Genomic DNA, 18,831 nt, shown 5'->3' on the forward strand with positions numbered 1-18,831 from the left:
TCGAACTTCAGCATGATCCCAGACTGTTAGTCTTGATTTGTTAACTATTACTAATCCCTTGTTACACTGCATCTCCTAACCTTGAACTTCTTCCTTCACAAGACATGGCGCAGTAGTATGATTGATTGCACCAATTTTCAAACATTCTACATCTGAGTTATCACTGGCCTCATCGATACGGATTCTATTGAACTTACCAAACGGCACTGCTTTTACCACTGCTACTTCTTCTTGATCCACAAATTTAATGGCAGTTTTGTTCAGGAATAAACAATTATTCTTGATATACTCTACACGCTTACTACAATGATTACATACGACTTTGCTATGTCCGTTCCACTCTCGATAAAAACTATTATTAGCTTTTGGAGCGAGTACCGGAGCGATCTCCACTTCTGCTCCGAGAGCGGAATCTACTTGACTCCTGCTATTATAATCCTCTTGCTTTTGTTTTGACCGAATCAGTGTTTTCCGGATAAAATCTGTTAGAATATTTGGGCCAGCCTAATGTATGTTGCGATGTTTATCATCACTTGCCCTGCGCCGACCCTGCTAAATGTATGTATGTTGATTGTTATTGTTTGTACATATATTGTTAGATAAATAAACCGACCGCCGCGACGTGCACAAGCATCTCTGTGTTTGCTCCGTGTTTCTCCGCCGTTACGCGTACCGAAAGTTTTCCCCGTCGATAGTCGGTTCCGCTGGGCCGCTTTGTGGACCTCCGTGCTCAGTGTTTATTATAACAGGTCATGGGCCCAGTGTGGCGGAAGAGCCAGCAAAAAAGTGCTCGGAACTGTCGCGAAGTGTGAAAAATCATCCCGCGGATGATTGCTTCTCTGTGGTGCCGGTCGGTGGGGGAGTAAAAATTAATTAGGTACTCGATCGGCTTGTGTTCCATCAGCTGCTGTGTGAAAAACAGCTGACAGTGAACGGAACAGTGAAAAAGTGGTCGGCGGAATAATTGCCCGTTTTGCAAAGGCGGCGCCCAGAACGAGTTGGAAAGTGCCGGTGAGACTTTGTGGTGCACCATTTTGTCCCGCAGCCGAGGTGAAGAAAGAAGATTGTGCCATTTTGACCCGCGAATCGGGGAAATTGTTGCCGTAGCCTCAGTGAAACGAACATTTGTGACGGAGTCTGTGTGTACCGCCGTCGGGTACGTTCGCGTGTGTTGTTTTGGTTACACCTTCGTGCGTACAGTGTGCACCAACAGAAAAGTGACATTTTCGAAATGGCAGAAAAAGTTTTTATTTCCCGTCTGGATAATAAAAATTACCAGACGTGGAAGGTGAAAATGGAGATGCTGTTAATCAGTGTCGATCTGTGGCATGCGGTTTCGGAAGCAAAACCGATGCCGATGACTGCGGCGTGGTCAAAAGATGACCAGAAGGCAAAAGCCTTGATCGTGTTATGTGGAAGACAATCAGTTGCCACTGGTGAAAGACGGAAAATCAGCTGTCGAAGTGTGGGAAAAGCTGAAGAAGTACCACGAAAAGGCTACGGTGACGTCGCGAGTGTCGCTATTGAAGAAACTTTGTAGCTTCAACTACGAAGAAGGTGCGAATATGGAAGAGCACCTGTTCGCGATCGAGGAGTTATTCGATCGGCTTTCTTGTGCGGGACAGAAAATCGAAGATTCGCTACAGGTAGCGATGGTGTACCGGAGTCTGCCGGAATCCTACAACGGACTGGTGACGGCCTTGGAGAGCCGTCCGGACGCCGACCAGTCGCTGGAATTCGTGAAGCAGCGACTGATGGACGAGTACCACCGACGGGTGGAGAAGCGAGGAGAAACGTCCGGTGAGCGCCACGACCGGGCGCTGAATGTGCGAAGCAGACGAAACGGACGAGTGCGACAGCGTGTGTGCTACAACTGCCGGAAACCGGGCCACTTCCGGAGAGAGTGCCCAATGCTTGGTGAAAGTGGAAGAATAGATCCGGAAGTGAAGAAGACGGTGACGAAGAAGAACCCTGGAATTTGTTTCGGCGTGGGAGGTGACCGGAAACGGAACAGCTGGTATGTGGACAGTGGCTGCTCGAGCCACATGACTAGTGACCGGAAGTTTTTCAAGAAAATCGACAACAGCGTGAAGCAAGAAGTGAACTTGGCGGACGGCTCTGTGATCAGGTCCGCCGGTGTTGGAGAAGGCTTCCTGGAGTGCGTCGATGGAGACGGAAGAATGAACACAGTGAAAGTGGAGAACGTGCTGTACATCCCGGAACTAGATTGCGGATTGCTCTCGGTCCGTAAGCTGGCACAGAAGGGACTGAGAGTGAACTTTGTGGAGTCGAAGTGCCAGATAGTGAGTTCCAGCGGGAAAGTGGAAGCCGTCGCGGAGCTTAGTGGAGAGCTGTATGCCCTGAGAGTGGAGAGCGGCAACCGCCGGAAAAATACAGCTGGGCATCGTGTTGAGGAGGAGTTCCAAGAAGAAAATTTTTATGACTGTTATGACGAGGGACTCCGATACTAAGTGGAACTTTGTGGCTTTGTGATAGGACTTTGTGTAATACTTGACGAAGCAGAAGTGTTCGGTGCAGGAGGAGGAACTTTGTGTAGGCTGTGATGTCCAATGTGAACTTTGTGAAGACTTTGTGAAATTGTAACCTTTGTGAACGAACTTTGTGATAGTGATGACCAACTTCGAGGAGGAGTGTTAGAATATTTGGGCCAGCCTAATGTATGTTGCGATGTTTATCATCACTTGCCCTGCGCCGACCCTGCTAAATGTATGTATGTTGATTGTTATTGTTTGTACATATATTGTTAGATAAATAAACCGACCGCCGCGACGAGCACACGTACTTTGTGTTGCCTCCCGTGTTTCTCCGCCGTACGCGAACCGAAAGTTCCTCCCGGTCGATAGTCGGTTCCACTGGACCACTTTGTGGACCTCCGTGCTTAGTGAATTCCAACAAAATCGCCCCCACGTCGTTTGTGTCTATTATTTCTTTTGTTCCTTCGTCTGCTTCTGTATGAGTTATAATCAGTTTCTACTGCATCAACCGTAATTTCATCTTCCATAAGAATTTTACGTTGCAATTTCTTGTCACGAAGACAAAGATAAGCCTATCTTTTACTGATTTGTCTTTGAATTCCTCAAAGTTAAAACTCTATGCTAGTAATTTTAGGGCAAGAACCAAATTAGCCGCACTTTCCGTGTGTGTGTCCTTGATATTAATTGTAAAACTTGTATCTGTGCATGAGAGTAGGCTCAATTTTATGAAACCGACTCTTGAGCTTCTTAATCATGTCATCATAATCCAAATCGTTCGCACTTTTCTTGGGAAATAGCAATTTTATCTCATCAAATACATCATCACCGCTTAGTGTTCCTTTTCCATCGGGTTGACTATTTAAATTAAGTTATAACACATAATTTCGAAGCGCTCTACGTAGTTGCTTAACGATTTACCCGCATAGAAGTTATCGATGGTTCCGATCATACCTAGTACCGACATTTCGAACCGACCTGTATGAACAAGTGCACTCACTGTAAGCTATTGATAAGAAGATAAAACATGTTTACTTACGTTAGATGCTGCTCACTCACTGCACTCAATTCTTTGCGGATGCAACTCTCTTGTCAACGATGAACCTCGCAGCTTGGTCTCACCTCCAAGCTCGTTTCTCACCACTAGAAAAGAAATAAAGATGGGAATTATAATACACGTTATTATAGGACAAAAAATCATGAAATAAAGATAAGTTTCACAATTTCAATAGGTATGCTTTCAAATTTTTGCTACTAGAAAACGCTGTTTCTGGAAACGCAAGAACTTTGTCGCTCTCTCTCTCTCTCTTCTTGGCGTAACGTCCTCCTGGGACAAAGCCTGCTTCTTAGCTTAGTGTTCTATGAGCACTTCCACAGTTATTAACTGAGAGCTTCCTCTGCCAATGACCATTTTGCATGTGTATATCGTGTGGCAGGCACGAAGATACTCTATGCCCAAGGAAGTCAAGGAAATTTCCTTTACGAAAAGATCCTGGACCGACCGGGAATCGAACCCGTCACCCTCAGCATGGTCATGCTGAATACCCGTGCGTTTACCGCCTCGGCTATATGGGCCCTGTACTTTGTCGCTATGATTTCTGAAATTACAGGTTATGCTGAAGAGATAATTAGGTACTCTGGCAAATAAATACTGCTTACAAGTGTACTGTCTGACTCAACAACTGCTACTTACCGTAGCTCATCCTGGAATATTCCGTTCAGGCTAGAAACTATGTGTGGATCCGTTTCACTTTTTCGTTGTCACTTTTAAGTTCTCTCAATTAGCAGCTAATTAGATCTAGACAAAATTTGTCTCCGGTCTAGATCAGGACTCAAGCACGAATGAATCTTTATTAAATTCTCTTTTCGTCCACGATTGCATTTCATTTACCGAAAACACTCTCAATGTTTGTATCTCAAACATTACAGTCCTTAGCTGTTACTCGCTCGCCACCACATCTGTTAGTGTGCTCCTTCATCAGTCAGTAGGCCTCAAATAATGTGTGACTACCTCCTAAATTTAAGCATATTAATAAGGGGAGGAAAAGAAACTAACAAGGATTTCCTGAGAAGCTGCGATCAAAACGAGGAGAGCTCATCCCACAGGGAGCGATACACTGTGTGTATCTGTCCGGTTCCGTGTTCGTTATCTGCGGTAACAGGCCGATGGTTCAACTTCAACCGGAATGAGGCTTTTACTCTCAAAGAGAGTGATAGGCCCGTCGAATGGCGGCGCACCGATAGTAGACGATCCTTCCATGGAGTCGTATTGCTTGACAGTGCAGAACAAAGTTGGAAGTAAACTCCTTCTAAAGCTAAATATCACCACAAGACCGATAGCGAACAAGTGCCGTGAGGGAAAGTTAAAAAGCACTTGGAATAAAGAGTCAAAATGTAGGTACGTGAAATTGCCTAGGGCTCAATACCGTTGAGCTCGATTATCCAAGCGGAGACATTTACCTGCGGTTGGCCGGCGACGCCAGGCCGAAAAAGCTTTCGCGCCGCAAGGCGCCAGGTCGCCCGACAACTGTCTTCTGGTGTTGGTACATTCTAGCCCAACGAGAATCGTGTTGCCACACAACCTGCTGAAAAGATCCAGGTGCTGCCATTACTTCTGATGGGAACCTATCGTACCGGTAGAGACCTTGGTGAGTGTTGACGGTGAGCATCTTCCAGCAGCTGTTTGGCAGACAGGTATATTTGGCTGAACACCTTCCAGGTCGTTAACTTCGGTAGCGAAAGCGCATACTGATGTGACAGGAGAGTGTTGCTAAGGCCCATAGAGTAGTCTCCGCAGATATAGATAACACTACTTGCTTAGTTAGTGCTTCGAAATTCCGTATGGAATGCTTCCAGAATCCTCCTGTGATGCTTCTAACTTCCTTTTTGGATACTTCCAGAATCCAGTGGTATGCTTCCAGATCCTTTATGCAGTGGTTTCCAACAAAAACAACTATACTTGACATATGACTATCCATCCTTGTCCTGGATCTGGTCTTCTTGATTGCAGATGGAGCGTTTCTCAAAAATAAAAAGGATAAATCTTAAAAACCTTGTAAATGATGTTTAAACAGCTTTAATATTTTCAATTTGATTCTTAGCAACAATTTCAGGCTATTGCCCTTTTATAGAAAAAAGTGATGCAAAATATATAACATTAAATAAAGTTTTCCGCCTTACGAAGGTATTAATTGCACTTACGGCTCGGGACACAAAAAAGAGTCGCCTGTTCACTTGCTCTTCAAGACGCTCATAATCACCTCGTCGATGGTGTGATTGTTCAGCAACATCCGGATGCTGTCGTCCTCCATCGTGAGCGCGAACAGGATTTTGGTGTTTTCCCGCATACGCGTCGTATAGTCACCGGTCTCGGCCACGGAAGCCGGCTTGTGGCCGCAGCGTTTGATCACCTGGCTGAGAACCCGATCCACGGGAGCTCGTGGCCAGCCAAATTCTTCCAGGACTTCTTCGTCGATCAACATACGCAGCAGTTCGTTGACCTTTTCTTTTAGTACGGCATCGCTCAAGAAGATTGGCATGCAATCGTCTTGATCTTGCTGTTCGATTTTGATTTTTGTGGGAATTACGATTGAGGCATTTTCTGCGGCACGTTTGCGTTTTTTCTTTTCCTTCTGAGGCTCGTTCTCTACCGGGGGAGCCACTTCTTCTGAGAAGACGACACTTTCAACGGATTCCACCGCTGGAAGAACTTCAGGTGGAACCATTTCCGGTGCTGGAGGCTTGACCGACAGGCTACGTTTAGGCTTGGCTGCCACTTTTTTAATCTCAATGGGAACTGGCTCCACCTTGGGCGTCACCAATGGAATCTCTTCCACTGGCTGGGATTCTTTCTTAATGTCCTTGCGTCTGGTGTTGATCTTCACCAATTGGATATCTTCTAACGGCGTAATTTGATACACTTCGCCGTCGATTTCCAGCATTTGTTCGTCCTCATCTGCCTCCTCTGGGAGAGTTCCCAAGCGGTCTCCTTCGGTGGTTTCGTTGACTTCTTCTATTTCTAGAAGAACCCCCTCCGGCGGTTGTTTTTCGCTTTGGACCTTTTTCGGTGGTACTTTCGACATCGCCTCCGGGCACCCACTGGAAAATGGAAACGACATTATTTAGAGATTCACTCTATAAACAAATGCTTGGCCGACATTAGACTAAGAATAATTTCAATAACTTTCTCCTCAGGATGGTATAACAACCGTTACCCAAACATAGGCACGTATCTTAACAAATTTCTAAGGACTTATAAGCCGAATTCCGTAACATATGAAATAGAGCTTTTCTATGTAAACCTTCATTTATAGCATTACCATAGACAAACAGACGTGTAATACTCTTCAAAACGGCTTGGCACATGCATTGACCGATCAATTCAAATATCATATGATTTCCGCACTTCTTCCACCAGAGGCGCTAGTGTTCGATCGTGCCAGTGCACACGTTGCTGAATGATGCAAACGAAAATTACAGGCAATTTGTGTAGTAATGTGCGTGTTAGATAAACGTCAAATTAAAAATCCATCATGGCCGACAGTGTCTCGCGCGGTTATACCAACAGGTGGTAGTGTGCTCATGAAAAAGACACCGGGCAAAAGTTTTTGATGTATTTCCTCTAAGGATTACGTCTGTTTTTCTGTGGCATTACGGTTAGATATTGTTCTGAAGAATTTTCACGTCCGATTTACGTGAAAAGATAGGTAGTTTTCGTCCACCATATTTTTCACGTAGCCTTTGCCGGAACTTCAGGTAGCTGAGCATATTTGAGATTTGGCAATCGACGTGATGATTCAGGTAAATTCGACGTGAATTTTACGCATCATCTACGTGAAATGTGGGTGAGAGCTACTGGAATATAAGGTAAATTTTACGTGAAACTATAGTTAGTTCTACATGAATTTCACGTTATTTATACATATTTTTTGAATCAAAATAGAGCAGCTGCACCAGTTTGCAACGTATTTAAAGAGGCAAAAGTTTTAAAATCCTCACAAAATGCAATGAAAAAAAGCATAGATTTTACCCTACCGTAGAAATATCATTGCATTGTATAAGGATTCAAAAAACTTCTCTCCTCAAATACGCTACAAGCTGGTACAAATATGCAACAATTAAAAAAAAAATCTTCATAAGTCTTTTAATTTGAATTAATAAATCTACATTTTTAACTGCAATACAACAGTATATTTTATTACTGATTCTCCAAGATTGGATGATTTCAAACAAACCCAAGGATTGTGACTCAAAATCTTCGTAGTCCAGCTTCCTAACACTCGCTGAACTGGTCCTCCGTCACCATCAGGGTTCAAAACATCTATTCCAGCTTCTGAAATTATTGAAAAATGAAAAAGTCACTATTCATTACTGCTTATTGCCTTGAGCAACAAAATTACCTTTCAATACTTCCAGCAACTTTCTATTAGTCAGGAGTTTTTGCACCAACTTACTTCTCGGCGCCATATTGATTTTTTTTTCACACCGGAAATTCACGTAACTTTCGTTTCGCGGAGACTTCCAAGTCGAAAGTACACTAACACAAACGCATTAAAACGATTTACGTGAAGATACGGTGGATTTGACCAAACAGGGTGGTGCATACGACATGGTTATCGAGTGAAGGTTACCAATGTCACGTAACTTTTGAGGTTTTCAGAATAAAGATGAGCTACGTGATATTTCACGTAAATCGGACGTGAACATTATTTAGAGTGTAGTGTCAGGACAGCCACTACGGCTTCTCGGACAAATCGATTCAAATGGCCGAAATTCTTCACCGACGAGGAAGGTAGCAAATCATGCGCCCTACTCGTGTGAAATACTTTACGAGACTGAAGTTTCATTTCATCTGGATCGTTTGTTTTGTTTGCTTTGTTTATCCGGTGGCGTTTTATCCTCATCCTGAATTCTCCGTAAATGCAAATTTTAGGGTCGTAGAACAGGTAAAAAGTGAGGTTACGAGACGCCACTGCAACCTCTACATATATTTGCGAATTGATACTTACTTATGGCGAGTGCGAATGTGTCTTATGAGGCAATCGCGCCGAATGAAGCTGTGCTTGCAGATGGAGCAAATGCACGGTTCTTCAATGGCGTGAGTTCGTTCGTGCATCTTGAGGGCCTGCCGGGATCCGAACATTTTGCCACATTGGGTGCATTCGTATTCTGAAAATAAATTAGCGTTCAATAATTTGTTTTTGCTGTATCCTACGGAAGCTTCTGTTACCCTTCACGTCGCTGTGCGTATCGTGGTGCCGGTGGAGATCTTCCCTGCGGGTGAACGTTTTTGGGCAGAGCTCGCACGACAGCGGCGTCTCCTTCAGGTGCACGAAGCGCACATGCTCGTCCAGACGGGACTTCCGGTTGAAAGTTTGCTCGCAATGGTCACACTGGAAGCCATTCTCGCCGGTGTGGTGGAACATGTGCGCCCGAAGCTGGGTCGCCTGGATGAACTTTTTGTTGCACATTGTGCACTCGTGCGGTTTTTCACCTGAAGAGAAATGGAAAGGGGGGATTATAATGTGGATGCAGTATAGCGCAAGGCAGAATATAAAAAATTCGAAAATTCAAAATGAAAATTGACATTCTCATTTGTTTATTCGTCTTTCGCCACATTCATTGTCAACTGAATATTTTTCTTTTTTCATTCAATTCCCTGTCATGAGTATTTTCGTGCACATCGTAAAATAATCAATTTCTATTAACAAACAAAATTCGACTTAATGAACAAATGGAACAGATGGTTTGTATTCCAATTAATTTCTTGAGCCAAGTTTAGTGATGATTGGAAGTTTAATCGGGAGTTACGGTTTAGTTTTGCTTCTCAGTGAAAATTGACAGTGACAGAAAAACGAATGAATAAGTGAAAAAAATCATTCATAAAAATAAATTTTATTTTGATCCCTCAGTTGAGAATTTTCAAAATTCACGTTGATTTCACTCATTGAAAATGAAAATTTTAAACTCTGGTTATCATGCACACGTAGGCGAAAAGGTAAGCCTTGATCAACGCCGGAAAGCGGACCCCTTGCCTAATGTAAAACGACCCGGCGTAATCTAGGCCGGTAATGGCAAATGATGGAGGCTAGTATTACCCTTCATGGCGCTGTGCGTATTGTGGTGCCGGTTGAGATCCTTCTTTCGGGTGAACGTTTTTGGGCAAAGCTCGCACGACAGCGGGGCCTCCTTCAGGTGCACGAAGCGCACATGCTCGTCCAGGCGAGACTTCTGGTTGAAAGAGTGCTCACAATGGTCACACTGGAAGCCATTCTCGCCGGTGTGGTGGAACATGTGCGTCCGAAGCTGGTTCGCCTGGATGAACTTTTTGTCGCAGATTGTGCACTCGTGCGGTTTTACACCTGAAGAGAAATGGGATGCGATTACAATGTCAGGGCTGTTACAAAAGTGTCGATTTGAAAACCGCAAAATTCGCGCCAAGCTTTTTGAAATCCGCGCCGAGTTCATCAAATCCGCGCCAGTGCAAAAACATATGATTTTGTTGTCTCAAACTCATAGAAAGCCAGAATTTTTTTTAACTATTCGGGACTTTTGTTGCACTCCAGATGAAGATCATTTCTAATGTTAAGGACAAACGTCTTGAAATCCCATTTCAACAGTGCATAAGAATTTCAGGCGCACAAATCTCAAGAAGCAAGCTTTAAACAACACTGCATGTTTGATTTTGTTCTTGCGCACTTGTATCAAGCTTAAAATAAGATCAGGGGCGCTGGGTTTTTTTACGAAGAATTTAAAAATGTTTCAAACAGACTAGTTTTTTTTAATTGGAATAAGCATGTTTGGATCAATAGTTCTATGATTGCTTATCAATCAGGGTGACTACTATTTTTGTAGGGATCCTGAAATAAAATCTGTAGAAAGTCCCAAAAGATCGTTCGAGAGAGCTGCAAGAACAGTGTCAGATTTTTTTTTTTAATCATGAATTATTTTTTACAGAAACTGAGGTCGCAAATTTTTGCCTGTCACGAAATTTTTCGCATTTGAATTTTCCCTATTTTCAAGTGCTAAGACGAATTAGGAACTTTGTGTGATTCCGATCAATCCGGACCATTTCGTAGTGTGCAACGATGTCCGACAAAAGGAAGGAGGAAGAAAAAGAAGATCCGTGTACATCCTGAAGACGATGCGGCTAAAGAACAAAAAAAGGCAGAAGGGTCAAGCGGGCAAAAGTCCGGTGGCTGATCGTTACGCTGAACAATGCCGGGGCGTTGATCCCGACGGACTTCTTCCCGGCGAACGGGAATGGCAAGCGGTGCTTTTTCATCAAAATCCGGAAAATCTTTCTGGATGTGGACTGTTCTCGGGAGCAAATCATGTAAGTACGGTGGACCTTGCCGCGATAGTGGATGGAATCCTCTATCCGATCATTAGCAACCCGCGCAATCCGCAAGGCTGGCCGGACGTTATAAAGAAGGACGTCGATAGGCACTTCCAAGACCTGCGGAACATTATAACCAAGGTAGGTTGGTAGCTGGATCGCATCGCATGGTGCGCAAAACTTTTCAACAACTATCATCGTTTTTTGACGAGATTGGGATTGCACGAATCGATTCACGGTTCGTGGCGAGAATGCATTAGATATTTCTGCCTATCGGCTTAATTTTAGTGCTTCATGGGGGGGAGGGGACAGTGGGCAAAAACGGTTTAAAGCACGACATTAAATATGACGTCGGTAAATACTCCAGATATGATTCATGAAAGGTCACGGAACATGTTCTCAGATCTTATCACTTCCCCGTTTTCGTGAATGTCTGTGTAACCGCCGAGTTTTGATAAATTTTCTGTTTTCTTCTGAATTGTTCCGCGTTCTGTCAGGCCGTTAAACTAATCGTTTCCTTATCTCTACATTCATGGGGGCATCCTCTAATGCGGTGGCTATAATTTTATGATCTTGTTTTTTTTTTATTTATTTATTCATTTATTTTTTAATCAGGTTGAGTATAATTATAATTGATTGCTTATCAATAGTTTGCCAAATTAGTTAACAATCTTGTTTTTAAAACTATGGCATTATATTCATCTAATTCCGTTTGTTTCGAGTTCGAAGAAACTCATTGATGCTGTAGAGCAAAAATCGGAAGTAGGGATTTGAATGGCATTTTATCACAAATGAACATTAACATCATAAAAAGGTCATTATTTATATAGGTTTTGAAAAAATAATCCTAATACTTTCTGTTGCAGCGATAAAGGTAAATTATTTGATTGACGTATTTGTCGTGTTTTTCGCCCTTTTCATCTCATCCAAATTCCAGCATAACTTAATCATACTAAATTCCAGACCATTCCAGTTCCAAAATCCTATTTCCTTTCTATTTACGAGAGCGTCGGTGAGTCGCTGGCATCTCGATAAATAGATATCATCCCTTTCCTATTATCCCTTCCCATCCACATAACGTGTTTCTTATCGTTTCAGAGAGCGACCAATGGCGCTTAAGCCTAGGCTTGTTAGCCAGGACACATGGTCCAAATGCCTGTGCCCCATCCCGGAAATAAAAAGGCCCATGGAGTGACAAATTTCTTAGCTATGTCACTCCCAACGTCAGTGTAAAAAAAATCACTTACACTCACATCAACACATCTACATGATCCACTCAAATACACTTACACAATCTGAATCTTGCCGCATCACTCGCTTATAGTGATTCCCCAATCAACCCTTTCCAAATATCCAACTCCTTGACATCTATGGGGGTGTCGGTGAGTCGCTGACCTCTTGTAAAGTAGGTGTCATATCATCACATCCTTTCCTATCCTCGTAACGGAGAAGATGGGCGTGGCCGGCAATGGAAGTTTTCATGTCTTTTTTACTTCAATCTCTGATTGGATAGCTGTTCCTTCCCAAATAGCATTCCATAAGCAATTAGAATAGGAGTATTAAAGTTTTAACATGACAACTTTCAGTATGCAATCTACGAATTACTCCGTTACAACGCAACGCAACGCAATTATTTTTTACAGAAACTTATTTTGTGAAGTTTACGTATTTTTTGGATAATTCTAGTTTTTAACAAAAAAAAAAACAATTCGACGGAAGTTCCACAAGTAACTGATTCAATTTCGTTATTCTGAAACTCAATGAATCAAAAAAATCCTGCATGTTAAAAAAATCTCTAGAAATTTCTTATGAATAATATTTAATTCTAACCAGAGTTATTTCCAATTGTTTCATAGAATTCTCGAAGAATGCAATCATAAAAATCTTCAGGACGTCGATTTTCAGCAATTTCAAAAATTTCAGGACATACTGTGTCAGAAAACCAATCAGATTGATTTCTCATTATACACACTGTCAACAAAACCAATGATTTTATTTACGAGATTCTATTAAATTTTACTACAAAATTCAACTAAATGTTTATTCAAAATTTCCGGTAGACGGCTTTTTGCAAATTCCACAAAAAAGCAGCTATCAGAATCGCCAAGAAACCGTAACAATTATTTCAGAAATCTTGCCAAGCTTCAGTGTTTTTTTCGAACCTCATCACTCTATAAGTTCCGTCCAAAATTTCAATTCTATCCAAAATTTCAGCCAAAATCAGAAATGACTTCAAGTGGTTGACTAAGAAATTCAGAAGAGGATCTTCTCTGTTTGCACAAATTGAGTGTTCAATGCAGTGCAACCTATCTAGCACTCCAAGCTAGGGACTATTAAAATTATTTTTACTCAATCACAAAAATCATAACTCCAATTTGAAAAAGTTCTTTATTTTTTCTGATTGCGTAGAGCTTCTTGTCTAAAAATGTTATGCAAGTGCATTTGAAAACCATTTCCGCAAAATCCGCGCCGAAATTAGCAAAAACGCGCGAAATCCGCGCGAAACGCAAAAACCGCGAAAAACGCAAAACCCGCGCCACCTGTAACAGCCCTGCAATGTGGATCAATTCTATTCATCCCGAATAATTAGGCGTACTTCTGTCAACTTCTTCAAACATTCACCACTGTTCAAGCCCAGCTGGTTGGTCAAACTGCAGCGGACAATATCACTGATTTCTTTTGAAAGCAACATTCATGAGAGGAGCAAGGTAGCAACTCGAAAGCATCTCACGCACTTTCACGCACTGACTCCGATTATTCACTGCCGTAATATACTAATTTTTCTTTTGGTCAATTTTCTCTATATATATCCCACTACCCCCTAGTCTAGGGGGTAGTGCAAAGTGACGTAAGCGACATTGACAATGCAAAGTGACGTAAGCGACATTGACAATTTTGGCACATTTTTTATCAATACGCATAAAACTCTTGGAAATTCTCTATGTTTTCTTCCATTAATGCTAGATAACGACGAGATTTTGCATCCTAATATACCCGGCTTGCCACATCAGGGTTGATATTTTCCCAGATATTGCGCATTTAGTTCACCACTGGACTGCGCACACAGTCTTCACAAGTGCGAAAATTTTAATAAAAGTGCGCGATTACATCAAATCCAGTTGATGTCTTCGGCGCACTATTTCTTTGGTTTATTATGAAAAAGTACGCAAAGGTCGAAATTTGAAATGGCGCTTACGTCACTTTGCAGAATTACGGCAGTTCAGGATGGTGGAACGTGCATTTATAAGCCAGTATCGTTGAATATGGAGTATTTTTTTGTCTGTATTAACGAGATTTTTAACCCTAGGCTAGGTCATCTCGGGACCCACATTTTACTTCCCTTCCGAAGGAAGAACCCACATTTTGTGAGTAGGTCCGCTCCACTGAATATGGAGTAGCTCGACATGCATCTGCCGAACAAACAGGCGTGTCACCGGATCTCTGTCCGGCAGGATTATCCACCAGATGCTGTTGGTCTTCAGCCTCAGGTGCCTCGGGACACAATATCATCTGGGTTTCGTAGCGATCTGAAGTACATACTTCCATCGTAGGTAGGCATTAGTGCTGGTCTCAATCTCGGCACAGGCGGAGTCTGCGGGCGTAGAAGGCAAGAGCCCAGAGAAAACCCTGAAGTATCCGTTATTTATTGGTTCCAGGATGTCTTAGAACCGTAGACGAGATATGCTGATGGTGACTGTCGATGATGGATCTCGCCACTCATAGCCGAAGGTCCGAAAATTGGCTTTGACGCTTTGGAGGTGTTCTTTAAACTTATCTGTCGGTCTATGGAAATCCCTAGCACTTTCCAGGAGGTACTTTCCGTGTTGGCAATGACCACTAGGAGAATGTCATCTGCATATATGAAGTCAACGTCCACGAGCGGTAGATGGATGATCAGACTGTTCATGGCCACCAGAAATAACGTGACGGCCAAGACGAAGCTCTGGGGAACTCCCGAGAACTTTGAAGACGATACGTTTCCTATCCAGACTCTGAAGATACGGACGGTGAGGAAGTTTTTAATGAATGCAAAAAGCCTCACTCGCAGAGCTGCTTTAGAACCAAGGGTGTTCAGGTCCGGTTAAACTTCTTGGATATGACGAGGAAAACCAAGTTGGTATGTTGTCCTTCCGAATGAGCTTCGTGTAGCCGGTGACCTAACGAGGCGAAGTAAGTATTCGTCCCAAGTCCCGAACGGAAGGCGTGTTGACGATGTGCAAAGCGATTGTTCTTTTCTAGTTTCTTCCTTAGTCTCCGGTTGACTATTCTTCGATCACCTTTCCCATACAACTGATTAAAGAAATTGGCCGGGACTTGGTGTGATCCCTATCATGGAGGTTAGATTTTTTTATTATATTAAAGAAATTTTAACCCTAGGGTCATTCAGGTCGGCGAGTTTTGTTTTGCAATTCCAAAGCTACAATTGTTTGTTTCAGTTTTTTGTTTCTTCTATTAAATCGGATTATTCATCCATTTATATCACCGGGGTCGGATTCAGGTTCAGTGTCTATATTCAAATAAACTGTACTCACGGTCTCCGTTTCTTTACTCATGCATTGTTCTTCGGACTGATTTGTTGGAGTAATTTCAATTGCTTGCTTGCGAGCGGGTTTTTTCCATGGTGGTGATTTTGATTGCGCTTCGTTAGCCTGGTTGGTGTTATCAGCATCAGCAGTCCGTTTCGATGACTTATGTCGTTTTCGTTTTTGATTCAGTTCCAACCTGGGTTGGAACTGGATCAGATCACAGTTTCAACCCCAACCCGACTTCGGTTTCGCTTGTACTAAAGTTTGTTTGACGTTGTTTGTTTACACATTTTCCGCCGATCCAGTTCCAACCCAGGTTCAAAAACGAATTCGACATTAGTGGTTGCTTGATTTGCGATGATTTCTGCAATGGTGCGCTGGGTTGTGTCATCGGGGATGCGTATGATGGTTTAGCTGGACTTTCTGTGGCGGTTACCTTCTTGGCATAAGAACATGTTTTTTTTTCCAGGATATATGTTCTACATACAGTAGTGACATGATTTCACTTGATTTTTGTACGAAACTGGAATTTCTTCGCCATGCACTGTGATGTAGGATTTAATGTGGCTTTGCAGTGTCCCTAATTCAAATCGATCAACGCTTCTTGTAGATTAATCAATTATGAAACTTTCCTTCGAAGACCGCAAAACAATTGGATGCTTGTGGAAAAAGTTATTGATTTATTACCGATTAGTGATCCAACGAACGGCTTTTTGTTTTGTTTTATCAGCAGCACTGGTGCTGCCGTTGTTGCATGGGGTGGCGGGAGGCATCACCACCCCCAGAAACAGCAGCAGGCAAGGCAGGAGCTACAGTGCTGCTAACAAAACAAAACAAAAAGCCGTTTGTTGGATCACTAATCGGTAATAAATCAATAACTTTTTCCACAAGCATCCAATTGTTTTGCGGTCTTCGAAGGAAAGTTTAATAATTGATTAATCTACAAGAAGCGTTGATCGATTTAAATTAAGAAGACAAGGGGCGACCTCTGCGATTTTTTATCTGAAAGTGTAACTTTTCCCATAGTAAATCCTATGAAAACTTTGAACCGCTTGCGCTAAATTATAGTTTCGCCGATCGCGCTGAAATTTTGCACAGTTCATATTGGACCTGAATGGAATCCAAAAAGTCGACTGGAGCGAGAATTTGATGTCTGTCCCATACTAGTGCACACACCTCCTTCCGAGGAACTAAAAGGTCATACAGCGAAGACAACTTCGATTTGCTGGTGAGGAGTCGTAACTTTGCTGAGGTGTCGGCAAAAAGACTTTGCAGGTCGACACAGGCTTCGTACGCCACGGTTGACGCTTCGGAGAACCAGGGAGAACCAATGCAATCACTCTGTCGCATTTCACGCATCTTGGTATCAATGAGAGTCTAATAGAGGTGGGGAAGAAGATACTTCGTGTGCGTGAGATCCGTGTCTGGTGCAAAACATGTCACTACCACAAGCAAAGCGAGCTCCCATAAGAACGCGTGTCAAATAGTGACGTCACTATTTGTGTTTACATTTTTCTAATACATAGCCATCGCTTCTTCTTCCCCACCTGTAACACAGCGTAACAAAAGTTAACTTTTGGTCTGTCTCAAGAGCAAACTTATGTGTCTCCGAAGGATTTTGGGCCGCTGAATCCGAATCCGGGCTCAGATTTGCTCCAACACGTCACAATTTTGAGCTATACCTCAATTTATAGGGCAAAATATGCGATTTTGGGCTTTTTTGATTGCAAGCCATTAAGCATGGAAATATTTTTTTTTAAGCAATCAAAAGGTTAATTGGTCAATGAACATCTAAATTAACGACTCATGCAAAATATTTCGTTTTACCAAATCGAATTTGATAGTTTTAAGCGATTTATGTTAGGTACGATATTTCCCATACAAGTCACCCTTCAAAAGTTGCATGCAAGTTTTTATACTAACATAAAATGCTTAAATCTATCAAATTTGATTAGGTAAAACGAAATATTTTGCATGAGTCGTTAATTGAGATGTTAACTGACCAATTAACCTTTTGATTGCTTAAAAAAATATTTCCATGCTTAATGACTTGCAATCAAAAAAGCCCAAAATCGCATATTTTGCCCTATAAATTGAGGTAAAGCTCAAAATTGTGACGTGTTGGAGCAAATCTGAGCCCGGATTCGGATTCAGCGGCCCAAAATCCTTCGGAGACACATAAGTTTGCTCTTGAGACAAAAAAATGTTGCGCTGTGTAATATACTCTCATTGTCTTGGTATGCCAATGTGGCGCAGATGTAACAGTGAACTTTGCAATTCGTGCCACTCTTGCGCAGTGAAGAATGGTAGAAGAACTTGGCAAACTCCGAATACGTCATTTTTTTCGTCACTTGTTGGTCAGCTTCAATTGCTGACTTCGGACGGTTGGCGGTGAAACTCGTACTTCCATCCATTGGCCTTTTTTGCTCATGGTCTTCTTCAGGGATGTACTCAAGAAATTCTTCGAGCACCACATGTGGATGAAAAACCTTCTCGCATTCATTATTGGCAGAGTCGATGTTTTCGTCGTCGTCACCACCGTCTTTACCAGGTTCAACCACTGCTGGTTCAATTGAATCGCATTGCTTCTGCACCACGGTCGAGCTGGATGGAGTTTTTTGTTGCTGCTGTTTTGTTCTGGACGCTGACTGATCGCTATTGTTAGGGTAGCTGACGTACGTGCTGTGGCTGTTCACAACGATGTGCGACGGTATCCAACCTCATCCGGACAACACCCACACCGTTCGGTACTCCCGAGAAGAAGTTCTTCCACACTTCGTTGTAAATAGAGATTACTCTCCCGTACTGCTGCAGGTGGTCGGTGATAATATCGTTGCATATTTGCGGGGAAAGATCGTGAATCCTTACCGTCGTTGTAGGGCCATCCACGTATACGGGGATGTAATATTTTACTGCCTCGAGTACAAAGCAGTGTCGCAGGTGATGAAGCTTTTGTAGCCGCGAGCTACGCCTGGATCGTTCATCTCAATGAACAAGCAATTTTTTATGCTGTGGATCTGAATGCTCCTTACATCAGCCATATCAAGTTTGATAAAATGCTTGAGGAACTCCTCCACTTTCTCCAAAGCGGGTCGGTTTGGCAAGACACCGAAATCCCCTACCAACGTGTTTTTTTCTGAACTGTGCCATCTTGCATCGATGCAAGTAGAACCACGAGACAATTGAGTGCGTTACAAAAGACGTTCGTCGCACACGAAGAGCGGTAGTCGTGTAGCTAGGCATGGTGCCGTAGGTAATGTTACATAGTTTCAAGATCCGCAGCATTTGTGACGGACAGGTAAAATCTCCACAAGATCCATAGGAAGCGCCGGTATTCCGTCTCGTGCAGTACTTGGCGATATATTTTGAAAGTATCCTCGGAGAAGGCCTCCGGAATTGCGGTGAAATGCAAGTCGTTCTGTGCTACGGGACCTACGGCGCTAGCTGGAAATATCGGGTATTTCCTCGATTTACC

General features: G+C 42.8%; 1 protein-coding gene across 2 annotated transcripts in view; it reads right to left on the minus strand.

Moving 5' to 3' along the window:
- Nucleotides 1-5,552: 5,552 nt before the first annotated feature.
- LOC109412595 (zinc finger protein 271) overlaps nt 5,553-18,831 on the minus strand; it is a 28,389-nt gene continuing 15,110 nt past the window's right edge. The window contains exons 6-9 of one of the 2 annotated variants that reach the window (XM_062846818.1): nt 9,590-9,853; nt 8,722-8,985; nt 8,501-8,660; nt 5,553-6,590 (exon numbers count right to left, since the gene is read on the minus strand). In XM_062846818.1, coding sequence (XP_062702802.1) covers nt 5,723-6,590; nt 8,501-8,660; nt 8,722-8,985; nt 9,590-9,853 — 1,556 coding nt within the window. In that variant the 3' untranslated portion in view covers nt 5,553-5,722. The remainder of the gene's footprint in view (nt 6,591-8,500; nt 8,661-8,721; nt 8,986-9,589; nt 9,854-18,831) is intronic. The other variant, XM_062846819.1, reaches the window with a different exon arrangement.

This window comes from Aedes albopictus, chromosome 1 (assembly GCF_035046485.1).
Source record: "Aedes albopictus strain Foshan chromosome 1, AalbF5, whole genome shotgun sequence".
Lineage (NCBI taxonomy): Eukaryota > Metazoa > Arthropoda > Insecta > Diptera > Culicidae > Aedes > Aedes albopictus.